The 14,653-nt window shown below is 50.9% G+C and overlaps 1 protein-coding gene across 2 annotated transcripts; it reads left to right on the forward strand.

Annotated features, from left to right (window-relative positions):
* The first annotated feature begins 651 nt into the window (after positions 1 to 651).
* Positions 652 to 12,015, forward strand: LEP (leptin). Of its 2 annotated transcripts, XM_007469671.1 has the most exons (3): positions 652 to 682; positions 9,853 to 10,025; positions 11,556 to 12,015. In XM_007469671.1, the coding sequence occupies exons 2-3, from the start codon at positions 9,882 to 9,884 to the stop codon at positions 11,913 to 11,915; spliced, it is 504 nt and encodes a 167-aa protein (XP_007469733.1). In that variant the 5' UTR covers positions 652 to 682; positions 9,853 to 9,881; the 3' UTR covers positions 11,916 to 12,015. The 2 variants fall into 2 exon arrangements, with proteins under 2 accessions (XP_007469733.1, XP_007469734.1); XM_007469672.1 differs by lacking the exon at positions 652 to 682 and having other exon boundaries at positions 9,879 to 10,025; positions 11,559 to 12,004.
* Positions 12,016 to 14,653: the final 2,638 nt, after the last annotated feature.

The raw sequence follows: 14,653 nt of genomic DNA on the forward strand, positions 1-14,653 counted from the left end.
AAATACTTTGTGCAATGCACTAGGCTATCAACCGCGGGTATAGCGGTGAACAAAGGAGACCCTTGCAGTCCTGGCGGAGCACAGGAGACTTCGGGGAGCATGCTCCCGTTAGGAAGTCTCCAGTGCAGCATGACTGGTGCCTCCAGACCGTGTGAGCCTGGCTTTCCTTATTCCCTCCACACTATCATCGCTGCAGGTGTGTTTTCCCAGGCCGGGCGCACGGCGGGTCGTTCTCGCTAACCCGAGGCTTCCCAGGCGCCCAGGGCCCTCGGGTGCCGCCGCCCAGCGGAGCTGGCAGCTGGGCCGCGCCGTCCGCGCACCACCGACCAGCAAGGGCGCCGTCCGAGCCCCCAGCCGGCTCAGAAGAACCCCTCACCGCCGCCCTGTCCCTGGCTCCCGCTCCCCTAGGCCCGCAAGACCGATGCTGGCGCCACCTCGAGGATTTCTCACTCCTGCCAGCCGCCCCCAACTTTTCAGGCGGTACCCGAGGGTGCACGCGGGGCTCCTGGCGCAGCGGAGTCCCTCCCTCGAGGCCCTGCGCCGGGCAGGGCGGGAGCTGGCGCTCGGGGTGCGGCGGAGCCTGCCGGGCAGTTGCGCAAGTTGCGCTCGGGCGTCTATAAGAGGGGAGGTCAGGCATGGAGCCTCAGAGGAATCGAGGAATCGCGGCGCCGGCAGCTGCGAGGTAAGAGCCGGCGCTCTCCTTTCTCCTTCTCCGCTGGTCTTTCTTGACAGGCCACCCCATCCTGGGGAAACTGAGGCGGGCGAAGGGCAGAGCGGACAGCTTGGTTCTGGATTGTGGTAACTTTGCACCAGAGTTCTGACCGGAGGGGACGCGGCTGGGAGCCGGGAGCGTTGGATTTGGGGCTGGGCTGTGCCTGTGCCCTCGGGGCGGGAATCTGAGCTCACGGAGCCAGCCAGGGCCCCAGGAGACTGCCAGAGCCGCCAGCCCTGTCTCTGAGATGCTTTGCAAATGGCCTTGAGCACACCCGCAAAGATCAGGGTACCCCGCCGCCATGTGCAGGGGACGTGCGTTGAGTTTCTGAGAAGTGCGCGTTAGGAGGGTTTTGAGTTTCCGAGGAGAAGCCTTGCTCTGCAGGTGAGATTTCAGGCATCATTTTCCAGCAGGGTTTCTGACTTTTGAATGCCAGGGGCTGTGTAAAGCCCAGGACCTAGGAAGGGACGAGGTAGCAGAGGTGGGCAGAAAAACTGTCAGGAAGAACCCAAACCTCCCAAAGAAATTATGCTGCATCTCACCATATCCGGCCTCAAAGCTGTGCGAATTGCCTTCTACATTATGGATAAAATAGGGTTTCTCTGGGGCAACAGAACAGCAGGTCATGGGAAAGGCCTGTTACACTTTTCTCACTGTTACCATCCATCTAGCCAAAACTGATAAAGACACACTATTGGCAGGTGAGACCTACCAGCCTCGCTTATAGCCTGCCTTCCCTCCTGGCTGCTTTAGATTTCATTGTGGATGGGTTTGCCTTTACACTCCAGTTTCTATAGCTTAAAGGTGTGGCACTTCGGAAAAGTGAATTCTTAAACACAGTTCAGTAGAGTGACATGGTGGCCTGGTTGTCATTTGAGGGTTTTTTGGTTTGTTTGTTTGTGTTTTCTGGGGGCTGCACTGTGCAGCATGTGGGATCTTAGTTCCCCAATCAGGGATGGAACCCGAGCCCCCTGCAGTGGAAGCATGGAGTCTTAACCACTGGACCGCCAGGGAAGTCCCCTGGTTGTCATCTGAGACTAGCAGCTTTGGAGAGGATGAGAAGGTAGTCTGCAGGGGAGGCAGGGGAGGCAGGGCAGAGGGCAGGGACTTGAAGACACCACCCCAGGAGCACGAGCTGGATGACTCCCCGCGCTGACCTCTGTCCGCTCTCTGGTGTTTGCTCTGTAGAGCTCTGAGGCGGGCAGTGGTCAGCTGACGCTGGTGGGACAGAGGGTATCCAGTCTCTTTCCCACCAGGACGGTGAACAGAATCATAGTCACTCCCACACTAACACCCTCCTGAGCGGGAAGGCCTTGCTGATCCGTTCTCTCATGTAGGCAGGGGGGAAAGGCAAGAGAAAAACAGTGGGTGTGATTCGGTTCTTTCCTCTTCAAGCAGTTGAGGACACTGGGCTGAGGGGAACGTTTCCATGTTGGCCAAAGGAGTGTCCTTCTCTTATTTTGTACATCTTATGCCCAAAATAACTCTTCTTGGTATTTGGGGGAAATATTTTCCTCCCCCCTCCATTCCAGGAAATGGCTCCAATCACCAAGGACAGAGCCAGGGAGATTGCAGTGAATTCCGGCCCGTCAGCCCCAGGCGGATGCCTCTTGTGTCTGAGTGGCTCATGCAGGGTACGGAGGTGGCCGCTTGGGAGAGCTCTCTTCACAGAACCTGGATCATTGTCCCCGCTCTAGCCTCGATGCCACCTAGGGGAACATGGGGGTCAGTGGGGGGCAGAGAGAGAGAAGGGCTCCAGGAAGGTGGAGTCCTTGTGGTATGTGCATCCTTCAACCACATGCATGTAATTTAAAGGAAAACCGAGCCAAATTCTCCTGCAATCAGTCAGTCAGTAGGCCCTGTTCCCACCAGCAGTAGGAGTCCAGTGGCGACAACTCCCTTGTAGCCTGCCAGTGAGAGCCTTGAAATTCTTCTTTGTCCACACAGCTGTCTCAGAGAAGTAGAAAGAGAGGTGGTTTCTGCTTAAAAACAGCCCACCTGATGACTGGGCCCACAGAGTCCTTTGCACCACTCCATGTGTGACAACAATTGTGCCTTGCTTCTCAGCAGAGTGCATTTTACAGTCTTTCCTGCTCAATTTGTCAGCTCTCTGGAGCGATCGGTGTCAATGCCGATATCTCATCCATCCCCCTGGAAGAGTTCATCCCCATCTGTGCACGTACCGAGTTTGTACTCTGGGGTGCTCCAGGCTGTGGGTGCCAGGGAAGAGGGGGGAAACCACAGGGAAGACTAGCCGGGCAGAGCAGAGACCTCTGAGAAGGGCAGGAGGCCCAGAGCACAGCAGGAAGAGCCAAGCTGATGAATGGGACCAAGGCAGGGAACATCTGAGACAATAGTTAAGATGGAGCAGGACTCAGGAAGCTGAAGGGAATAGGGCCCTATGTGGTGCTAGAGGACATCTATGGGATGCAGGAAGCCAATCAAAGTCCCCATGAAAAGGAGACCAGGATGCTGAAGCATTTTCCATCTTCATTAAGAAAGTTTCTTAGAATTCCTGCTGGGCAAAAGTGAATTCTATATCGTGACTTTAAAATTGGAGCAGGTAAACCATTGTAGAGGTAGGTTAACCTTGTTAGACAATGAAGATCAGGGATGGGAAATATTTCATTCATTCATTCAACAAAAATTTAATGAGCACCTGCTCTGTGCCAGGCCCTTGGGAGATGCTGAACAAGTGGCATATCCACCACTCCTGCACCCGGCAGACATCACTAACTGATCACGGCACCTTCTCCCTCTGAGACTGGATGGAGCTTCAGATTCGTCTCCACTCAGCACTCCAAGGAACCGCTAAAAACTGATCAGAGTTGACACGGGAATTGAGACCTATTTGTTATCCCTGATGAGATCAAATCTGAGGGTAGTTTCTGATGAACGGGAAGAATATAACCCCTCGCACCCACATTCTGGCTACCAGTTAAGTATGTTAACGTGATTTCTCAACCAGCCTTCCGGTTGCAAATAAGAGAAAACCACTCATGTTAGCTCAGTGTTTTCAACTGTATATTGCAGCCAACATTTAAAAAACAGAATGGAGACTCTCAAGAGTGCATCCCCCATAGTGAAGGTGTATTTTATTTCCTGACACTTGTTTCTCTTACATGTGTGTATCTATATGTCTCCTGGATGAAAAAATATATTCAGAAAGTTGAAAGCTACTCAAGTGACTAGTATGTGTGGAAGAGTGTCTCACACTGGAGGCTAAGGACAGGGAGAGCCCAGAACCAACAGGTCAGGAACCAGGAAGGAGGTCAAGAAAGAGTCCAGGCATTGACCATAATCCACCTCTCAGCAGCTGGATGGGCCCTGGTCTCTCTTAGCTGTTCCATACATGTGATGCCAACCATGGCTACCCTTGATCTTCTGAGTCCTCATCAGAGGCAAACTGGACTCCTCGGAGCACTACTTTAAATTACCAGGAGAGACGCTAATTGACCCAATCAGGAGCTGGAGGAGGAAGGGACACGGAAAGGGAAGAGAAAAGTATTCTGGTTCTCTTGCCCACTGCTGCTCATGCAAACATGGCCTCCAGGATTCGTGTGTGTGTGTGTGTGTGTGTGTGTGTGTGTGTGTGTGTGTGTGTGTCCTGAGCAGGGCAGATTCCCCGAAAGGTCCCGACTACACATAGAATCAAGCCCGGGACATTCTAGCTCTCCAGCCTCACATACTCTACCCTTCTACCATATTGAATTCTCCCAAACCCACCATGGTTTCCCCCAACTCCACACTGTCCCCTTGGCCTGGAAGGCCCCGCTTGCTCTCTTCCCCCTGGGGAACTCCTGTCCTTCAGGTCTCAGTGCAAAGCTCTCCTCACCTCCCCAGAGTCACCCCCTTTCCCCACGATCCCCCAGTTCCACGTTCCTTCTCTTGTAACCTTCACCACGTTGTGTTAAAATGAGTCGTTTAAGCTTCTATCTGTTCCACTGGATTCTGAGTAACTCGAAGGATCGGGATCCAGCCTTCTCTGTGTGTTCATCCTTTGTCCTTTCCCCATCCTCAAGTCCCTTCCAACTTGGAGTTAGGGAGAAAGGAAGGAAGGAAGGCTGAGAGGGAAGAATGTGAGGGAGCCCACAGGAAGGATTTCTACAGGGAGAGAGAGGGTGTAGACTGTCCAAAGCTTTTTCCTTACAATTAACAGGAAATACCACATCACCTGAATCTATTCACACTAGCGTACCAAAGACTACTGGAGAGAGAGGTACAAAAACCTGATGGCTGGAGAAGAAAAGAAGGCAGAGAGAAGGATGTGCCCTTACTAACCTCTGACACTTTCTATCAGGAGAAGATACAGGAGTTTGGATATAGCTCCAAGCTGGCAGCCTCCACCGGCGAAGACCTCTGTGACCCAGAGCTCTCCCCACCTCCCCTGTGACTGCTGGAATCCAAAGGCTGTGGGCAGGCCTGCCTTGGGGCCAGCCAACCTTCTAGCCTGAATCTAGAGAAGTGCCCCCCCACTTTGACATCGAGGCCCCCACTTCGTCTGCTGCAGCCCCCGGGACAAGAGGGGAGGTGAGGGAGCTCACGTCTGGAGGCGGCCAGCTTCTTGGGGAAGGCGGAGGCAAGCTGCTCTGTGGAGAAGTGGGTGGGTGGCCTTTCCCAATTTCCATCTCCGTCCTTTTTGTCACCTGTGCTGAAAGCATTAGCCTGGGAGTGATCAGAGCTCCTCACTTCCACAGAAATAGCTTGGCCTCCCTGCACAGCCAAGGTGGCACAGCCCCACCCCTCCCTGTCTCCCCATCACACCTCCTGTGCCAGCTGAGAGCCACCATCTTCTGAGACCTCTGCTGGGGGTGCCCCTCTCCCCCACCTTCACAAACCCATTCCCCCCCATTCTCAGGGCCCTTATTAAATGCCACCTCCTCCAAGATGTTTCCTTGATTCCCTAGCTGGAAATAATGCTGACAACAGCTAACGTGTATTGGGATTGGCCATGTGCCAGGCACAGAGCAAGAATTTTACATACGTTATCTCATTTCAGCCACGTAACAGCCACAGATGGGAATTATGATTTGTTTCATCCCCATTTTACAGCTAAGAAAACTGAGTCTGCAAGAGGTTAGCAGATTTTCCCAAGGTCCTATGCTCCAGCTGAAACATAGCTCAGCTTTAGAGCTCATAAGTTTACACATGACTTCCTGCCCTGAGTTATCCAAGGCATTTTATCTCTTTAAACATTATTCCTTGCATTGTAGTTAATTAGGTAAATTCTTAAGCCAGTTGTTTAAGAGCACAGTTTTGTTCTTTACTTTTATTTTTAACAAATAATATATGTAAGTAGTTGACAACGCCGAATACTGTGGCGTACTACCTGGGCTTCCTGGGAAAACCACCAGTCTTCAGCCCCGACTGTCCCCACTCCTGATCCCACTTTTCTGCGATTGCATGTCTCTTTATCTCTGTCCCTGGCCCCCAGTGGACAATCAATACATGTTAGCTGTCAACCATCAAACAGATATTGAGTAACTAGTATGTGTCAGGTGCTATGCTCAGTGAAGCTCTAGCTGCTGTCTTGGATTATCCCTCCCCTACCCAGTCCCCAAACCCTGCTCTTACCAGCCCTTCCCCCCAAACCCAAAATCTCGGGCCACAGCCAGGCCCCACCCAGGTACTGACATTCAGGTGAACCAAGGAAAACTTGATGTCTGCCCGTGTCTGGATGTATAAATTAATTAGCATTGTTTGGCTGCACTTAGCAGAGGCCCAAAATAACAGTGTCTTGACCAAGACAGAGGTTATGTCTCTCACACACTCAGTACAAGTTCAGAGGTAGGTGGTCCATGCATGTCATCTCGCCTCTAGCAAGTCCTCAGGGACCTGGCCCCCTCCAGCTCCCTACTCCAGTGTTCATACGGTAAGGCCCTCGTCCTCAGGACCCAAGAAGCACCAGAACGCCAGCTGCCACATCCACAATTCACACATCAGGATGGAGGAAGGGATGGAAAAGGGAAGGGCAAAAGCACACAGCACAAGAACTGCCACATCACATTTCTGCTTATATTCAGTTGGCCAGAATTTAGTCGCATCGCCACACCAGCTGGGAAATATAGTATTTATTCTGAATGGCCACATCTCTATCTAAACCTGGATGTTCTACTAATTGTGAAGAGGCAATAGGTACTGGAGACAGTCACCAGCCTTTACTAAAAGGGTTAATGTGTTGATATGTGTGTGTATGCATATGATGTGTTATATGTGTGAGCATGTGTGTTTCATGTTGTGTGTGCCTGTTGGCCAGGGTCTCCCCATCACTTTGATCTCAGATGGGCCTGTTACGAGTTGTTGTTGTAACAACCAGCCCCCCCAGGGAGCTCCCCTAACCCTGGCCTCTCCTCTTAGGCAGACTTACTCAGCAGCAGTTCCTCAATTCCACGTTTCAAGGAACTATGATTTATTTTCAGCGCCCACTGAAGCATATTATCCATGGTGATAGAGGGAGCTAGTAAAACTGTTTTTCCACTCAGGTATTAAAGGGTGGCCATTATGTGAGAGTGACTATGACCAGAGTTAATCTGGTAATAAATTCTCTTGGGAAGGATGGTGTCATTAACACATGAATCCTAGAAAAGTTTACCACTCTATCTTGTGCTGCAGGGGGAGGACCCAGAAATACCAGGCACCCTGTTGAGATGGCCCAGGCGAGGCGATGCTAGATTCAGGGTTGGCTACAGGTAGTGCTGCCAGAGCATTCCAAGCCCTGCTGAGTAATGACACAATTCAAAAAAAGCTGATATTTAGTCCCCCTGCCCCCAACCCTCACCCTTACACACACACACACACACACACACACACACACACACACACACACACACAAAATGGGCAGGGGCTTTACAGGTTCTTTTCAATTAACCTCTGAGCCAGGTGGTGTGATTCATTCCATTTTACTGATGGGAACTGATGCTTTAGGGAATTCAATATCTTGCCCAGATACACACAGCTAATAAGGGCAGAGCCCACTGATGAAGCTTTGGGGCCTAACCACTGTGCTTCCACCTTTGCTAGGGTTTCATGAAATCACACTGAGGGGTTAGCACTATTTAACTTCATTCCTCAAACATTTGGTGGGCATGTTTACTCAGGGAATAAGGAGTTAATAGTAGCAGTATTAACTTTTTAGGAGAGAGAACAAAAGCACAAAAACATTTCATACATGAAGTTGGTGCAGGGGTACAATCTCATAGCTTCGTCCTAGAATAGAGCAGGGTATTTTTTCCCGAATGCCATGGTCTCAGGAGCTGCCCTTGGCTGGTCATTGGAGTGGCTTGTAATTTGGGCTTTCCCTTAAAGCTTGGAGAAACTGGTGGGGTAGGGTAGAAAGCGCCCAGCCTTTCTGGGTGAAGCAACTTTGGCCGTGAATCCTGGCTTTGGCGCTTTACTTGTTTGACTTTGGACAAGTTAGCACATCTTCTTGAGTCTCATTTTTCCCCTTCGGTAAAATTCAGATTAAAAAAAACAGGACTTCCCTGGTAGCGCAGTGGTTGCGAATCTGCCTGCCAGTGCAGGGGACACGGGTTTGATCCCTGCTCCGGGGAGATTCCTCATGCCGTGGAGCAACTAAGCCCGTGCGCCACAACTACTGAAGGCCACGCACCTAGAGCCCGTGCTCCACAACAAAAGAAAGCCCGTGCACAACAATGAAGACCCAACGCAGCCAAAAAAAAAATTAATTAATTTAAAAAAATACCTTTGATCAAGCATTATAATATAGAAACAGACTTTTTTTTTTTTTTTTTTGCTGCACTGTGCAGCCTGCAGGATCTTTGTTCCCCAACCAGGGATTGAACCTGGGCCACCACAGTGAAAGCACCAAGTCCTAACCACTGGACCACCAGGGAATTCCCAAGACTGCTTATTTCTATTATATTGCCAGAATATGAATTATACTAAATTGCCACCTATGGACAGAAAATGCGTTACCTGTTTTTATCAAGACCCAGATGAGGCAGAACACAAAAAGCAGAGATGAACATTTTTGCCATCTCCAGGACCTTCATGCTAACATTTACTTACTCTTGATCATTATTTCAGGCTCATCCACACATACTTAGCACAGATCATTGGCCACAGACTCACATACCTTTAACCTGATTACCTTTTGCCTCATGTATCTCATTAAAACCTTGCTGCTTAATCAAGGATCTGCATGCATATTATTAATGTTAGAATTCATGGTTCCATGACTTTGAAAGTTTCAGACGTTCTGGGCGAACGTGTTATGTACTTTCTCCTGCTTTCATGCCTTCGCACCGGCTGTTTTCTTGGCCACTTATACAACCAGTTTATACTCTTCCTGATCCCTCCTTGGCCTTCAGTACCCAGCTCAGGTGACACCTCTTCCAGGGAGCCCCCCTTTGTATTCCCACAATATCTTGTCCTTCTTGCAGAGCTCTTTCTTCCTGTATTGGGATGGCCTGTTTACCTGTTTATCTCTCCTATTCAACTGTAAGCACTTTGAGAGTAGAGAACATCCGTTGTCCACTGTGGCATCCTTGGTGCCCAGCACTGCATCTGACGTATTATCAGACCTTCCATAAGTGCCGGTTGGATTCAGGCTCCCAGTGGGAGAGAAAGGAAGTAATAAAGCCAGTGATAAATGCCATCACGGAAATATCAGTGGGCTGCTGTGAGAGAGTTAATGGAGAGGACAGTAACACAATCTCTAATAATAGGGTAGTAATAGAGTACACTTCACAACACCTTTAAAGCTCTTTCGCACACGTTATCTAGTTTGATCCTCAGAAAAGCCTGGAGATAGGTATATTGCAGGGGATGCAGGCAGGAGTTTTTAGCGATTATAGGATATGCCTGAAGTCATGAAGCTAGTAAATGGCTGGATTCAAACCATACCTTAAAAGCCCATCCATTTACTCATGCCCTGTCTTCCTGCTCTGTGGTCTACAGCACACCTCACCGTGGTTTTCTTGATGTGGCCATGCCTTTCCCCAAGGGAATGCATTTCATTACTGTATTTCTAGACAATGAATTGTCTTTGAGGAAATGATAACCACAGCAGAAAGCAAATCTCGTTTTTATCTGCATCTGAGAATGTGGTTGGTAACGTGACATGTGGGTGTTCTCTGAGATCCCAGCGACATGCCACGTGTGGTTCCTTCTGTTTTCAGGCCCCAGAAGCACATCCCCGGAAGAAAAAATGCGTTGTGGACCCCTGTGCCGATTCCTGTGGCTTTGGCCCTATCTGTCCTACATTGAAGCTGTGCCCATCCGAAAAGTCCAGGATGACACCAAAACCCTCATCAAGACGATTGTCACCAGGATCAATGACATATCACACACGGTAGGGAGGGCCTGGGAGACGAGGTAGAACTGTGGCTGGCCCGTGGGGAAACCGGACCTCAGAGGTTGGCTGAGGCTGTGCAGCCTCACGCAAGGGGCCTGGCGGCCTGGACGCCTCCCTACCGCATGGACAGCTGCCTCTGCTCTCCTGCTCTCCCCTTGCCTCCCACCTCCTCACTCCCCTTCCTCCCAGACTGGAATCCTAGTGCCCAGGACCAGAGCATAACGGTCCAGTGTCCCCTTGGCAGGTGACCAGAGCCCCAGCAGTACCCTCTCTGGGCCTCCAACACATCTCTAGAACGTTCTAATCATTAGGCATTATTCCTGGCTGGTAGTTGAACGCTGACCCTGTGAAGCTTCTCCTCATTACTGCTGGTCCTGCCTGTCAAGCCCTCTTTCACATACAACCCTCTACGTATTTGCAAACAGCTCTCAATGTCCCCTGGGTCTTTTCTCTGGGGTCCACAAGCCTGTACCTTCAGCCACTTCCCAGATGAGGTCGGTGTTTAGAATTAGGGAGGCTACGTGTGGATCCTCGCCCTTCTGTTCTCTATCTGTAAAATCTTAAGCTAGTTAAGCTCCTCAATGTCTTTAAACCCTGGTTTCCTCATCTAGATAATAGGACTACCTTAATAGTCTTCACAAGGTCGTTTCAAGATTAAATTAGATAAAGCAAGTGACCCCCCCACACACACACCCCTCCTGCAGAACCAGAACAGAGCATGCCCTCTTCAAAGGTTTTCAGACGTGGCGTTTGATAGCCCCCTGCCTTAAAAGCCAACTTGTCCACCTGCATGGAGCAATCCAGAGACTTCCACATCTCCTGGCCACTCTGGATTTCTAACGGTAGCCTTGGGCAGCCAGGGAGCCGTTAGGTGGCCGGAAGCAGGAACAGCTCAGAACTAGATATCGTCTTGAGCATTTCATAGGGAAAAACGCTTAAGTCTCCTTGCTTTCAAAATAGTCATTCAACAAGCTGCACATGATAGACCCCCAGTGTCCCAACCGGTGTGGTGCAGGAAGTGAGCGCTGCGGGCAGCGGGTGGGTGGGGGGGGAGAGCCCCTCCTGGTAACCAGAGTTATTGGAGTGGAGGAGTGAGACGGGGCCTTGATCCCTAAGGGGGTGAGACTTCGTGGAGAACCTGTCTGGGAGGAAGGCGTCCGCTGGGGGTGGAAGGGTTGGGGAGGGGCATGTATGGAGGACCTCAATGCCTGGGAAAGAGACTTAAGTCAGTAAGTAAGAAATAGGCAGTCATGGCTGGTTCTATAGCAGAGGCATCTGGAAGAGGAAACGGCCTGCTAAAGCTGGTCTGGAAGTGGAGGGCAGGGTGGTTTGGGAAGGGCAGGAAGACAGCAGCCCGGGAGACCAGCTTGGAGGCTTGGCAGCCATGTGGGCACAAGAAATAAGGGCCTAGTCAGGATGGTGCGGAAGGGGGAAAGGAGACACCTCCACGCTCGCGGGAAGGGCCAGGGGCTTTGTGGAGCTGACTTCTCTCCCCTGAGCTCTTGCTCTCCCCTTCCTCCTGCATAGCAGTCCGTCTCCTCCAAACAGAGGGTCACTGGTTTGGACTTCATCCCTGGGCTCACCCCTGTCCTGAGTTTGTCCAAGATGGACCAGACATTGGCGATCTACCAACAAATCCTCACCAGTCTGCCTTCCAGAAATGTGATCCAAATATCTAATGACCTGGAGAACCTCCGGGACCTTCTCCACCTGCTGGCCTCCTCCAAGAGCTGCCCCTTGCCCCAGGCCAGAGCCCTGGAGACCTTGGAGAGCCTGGGCGGCGTCCTGGAAGCCTCCCTCTACTCCACGGAGGTGGTGGCCCTGAGCAGGCTGCAGGGGTCTCTGCAGGACATGCTGCGGCAGCTGGACCTTAGCCCTGGGTGCTGAAGCCTTGAAAGCCTCTCTTCCCAAAGCTGAGGGAAGAAACCTGAGCTTCCAGGTGTCTGCAGGAGCAGAGAGCCTGCGTGGACATCCTTTATGCAGGCCTGCGGGTCATTTCTCTGTCACTCCTCTAAGCCTCTCTTCTTCCAAAGGCAGAAAACTCCAAGGCAGGAAACCAGAGCTATAAATACATGGTTCCATGCCCACCAGGAAGGAGGGCCCATCCAGCAAACAGTGGACTAGATCTGGGATTTTCACAGAAGTCTTCCCCCCTGTTCCATCTCCCTCTCACTGCATGCTTCACCGTGACCCGGGGTGATTTCAGACACTTTGCACGATCAAGCAAGATTCCCTCTGAAAATCCGGGGAGCGTCGTAAAGGCTACAGGCACCCACAGCTGGATACTCCCACGCAACACAAGTTGGAAGCATTTATTTATTTATTATGCATTTTATTCTGGATGGATTTGAAGCAAAACACCAGCTTTTCCAGGCTCTTTGGGGCCAGCCAGGGCTCAGGATGCTGCTGGGGTGCTGTTTCCAATCCCATCAATGGGCCTGACCAAGGCAAACCCATTTTGACTGACTTGAGGGTCCTCAAGTCAGTTTTCTAGAGACTGGCTTTGTTTCTACTGTGATTGACTTTTATTTTTTATTTTTTTATTTCTTTAGGCTGCGTTGGGCCTTCGTTGCTGCGGGTGGGCTTTCTCTAGTTGTGGCGAGAGAGGGCTACTCTTCGTTGCGGTGCGCAGGCTTCTCATTGCAGTGGCTTCTCTTGTTGCGGAGCACGGGCTGTAGAGCACAGGCTCAGTAGTTGTGGTGCACGGGCTTAGTTGCTCCGCGGCAAGTGGGATCTTCCCGGACCAGGGCTTGAACCCGTGTCCCCCACATTGGCAGGTGGATTCTTAACCACTGCACCACCAGGGAAGTCCTACTGTGACTGACTTTAAATTACAGTGTTTGCAATGGCATTGCCCTGAATGGATCTCGAAGTGCCAGGTTATTTTTTAAAAGAAGATGAATTTTGTCAAGTGTAACACATAAATAGCCGTGTGCAGCGGGAGGTAGGGAACGTGTTGGTGGGAGGGGGAAGAATCCAGAATGTATTTTCTGAATAACATTTGTGTGATGGGCTCTCTGGGTGGGGTGAGGTCATTTTCTCATCTTCGTGGTTTTCATGAAGAGCCGATGACTCCTTCAGGAGGGTTGTGGTGTTTTGCCAGCCGCCCATGGTCGGAGTGGTGAGGGGGCTGAAGCTGGAGATTGTTGGGGCGGTGGTGGGCTCTGGCCTTCTCTGACTGCTAGAGAGTGGTCTTGCTTATCAGGGAGTGAGGACCCCACATTGGAGACAGTGATCCCCAGAGCAGGGGTCCTTGGTGTGGGCCTTTGAACGGTCTGGGTTGATCCCACACTGGGTTTATAACACGGTAGTGTCCCTATTTGGGTTTTGCATGCTCACCAAAAGCAAGGCCATGTTTCCCATCCATCTGGGAAGGATTTTTATTCCAGTGGGAGGGTGAAATCTATAGGGGGTCTGTGGGCTTTAGCAGATGGTCCCAAGGCCTGGGTCAACACAGGGTCAGTGAGTCTCAGGACCCCAGGACCAGCCTCCAGCAGCGCCCTTCTCACTAGAGGTCATGTCCAGTAGAACAAACGAGGAGGCTTGGGTTTCCCACCATCCTGTCACTGTGATGCAGTCATCACATTACAGGAGGTGGATCTGTCCAAGGAAATTGGAATCTAAGCAACCAGTTTTAAGACTGAGCACCTGCTTGTGCTCAGCCCCAACTGGTGCCATGCCACCAAATAAATATTAAAATCTAGTCCTACCCTCAGGGACCTTGCATTCCAGATGGTAAAATCCCACTCAACAGCGTGCAAAGGCTGTCGTTTCACCATGGCAACTGAGCAGCTGAGACACAGTGCGGTCCTCAGCAGGTGGGAAATGCTGAGCTGAGGAGGGAGGTGCCCGGGACCCACAGGCTAATCCTGCTTGCACTCGGTAGCCTTTTTACTTTTCAGGGCACGTCAGCATCTATTACTGTGATGCCACATCCCTTTGAAGCGGGATAGCTGAGAATTTAAAAGTAAGAAAATACCTAAGACCATAACGGCAGACAGGTGGCAGGACCAGGACTAGAACCCAGGTTCTCTGACCCCCCAGAGTGTCCCTTGAGCCAGGTAATGGTCTCTGGAGATACGAACAGGGTTGGGCAGGGAGAACTGGAGTGCTTGCTGGAAGAGAGGAGTTCCGAAGCCGATTTTGCAGGAGGTGAGGGAAGTGAATTGCCTGGAGGGAGGAGGCTGTTTTATTGAAGCTTTGGTGCTGAGACACCAAGGTGACAGGGTAATTAGCCAGTTACAAAGGAAGGCAGAGAATGGAAAGATGGGAGGGAAAGGGTCATGTTGAAAAGGACTTCAGGGGTAAAGATGTTTGCTATTGAAAGAGTCAAAAGTTCTAGAGTGAGACTCATGTGATGGACAGAGTCAGACCTGCTCTGGAAAATAAGTCCTGCTAATTACAGCCACCCAGTCAGGCTGGGATGTTTTAAGCCTTTTGCTCACAAAAGCTGGCACTAGGGCTCATTCCCAGAGTGTGAAGCTTCCAAAATGTAAATGATTGTGTTTTTCTGTAACATAAAACAATTTTTTTGTTCCAAAAAGTCCAAATAAATTTCCTTTGCCCCTCTGTCTTTGTTTGCTGTCGCCTGTCTTGGAGGGGCTTCGGAAGAGATCCTTGTGTGT

The sequence above is a fragment of the Lipotes vexillifer genome, unplaced genomic scaffold, assembly GCF_000442215.2.
Source record: "Lipotes vexillifer unplaced genomic scaffold, Lipotes_vexillifer_v1.1 scaffold1329, whole genome shotgun sequence".
In the NCBI taxonomy this organism is placed as follows: domain Eukaryota; kingdom Metazoa; phylum Chordata; class Mammalia; order Artiodactyla; family Lipotidae; genus Lipotes; species Lipotes vexillifer.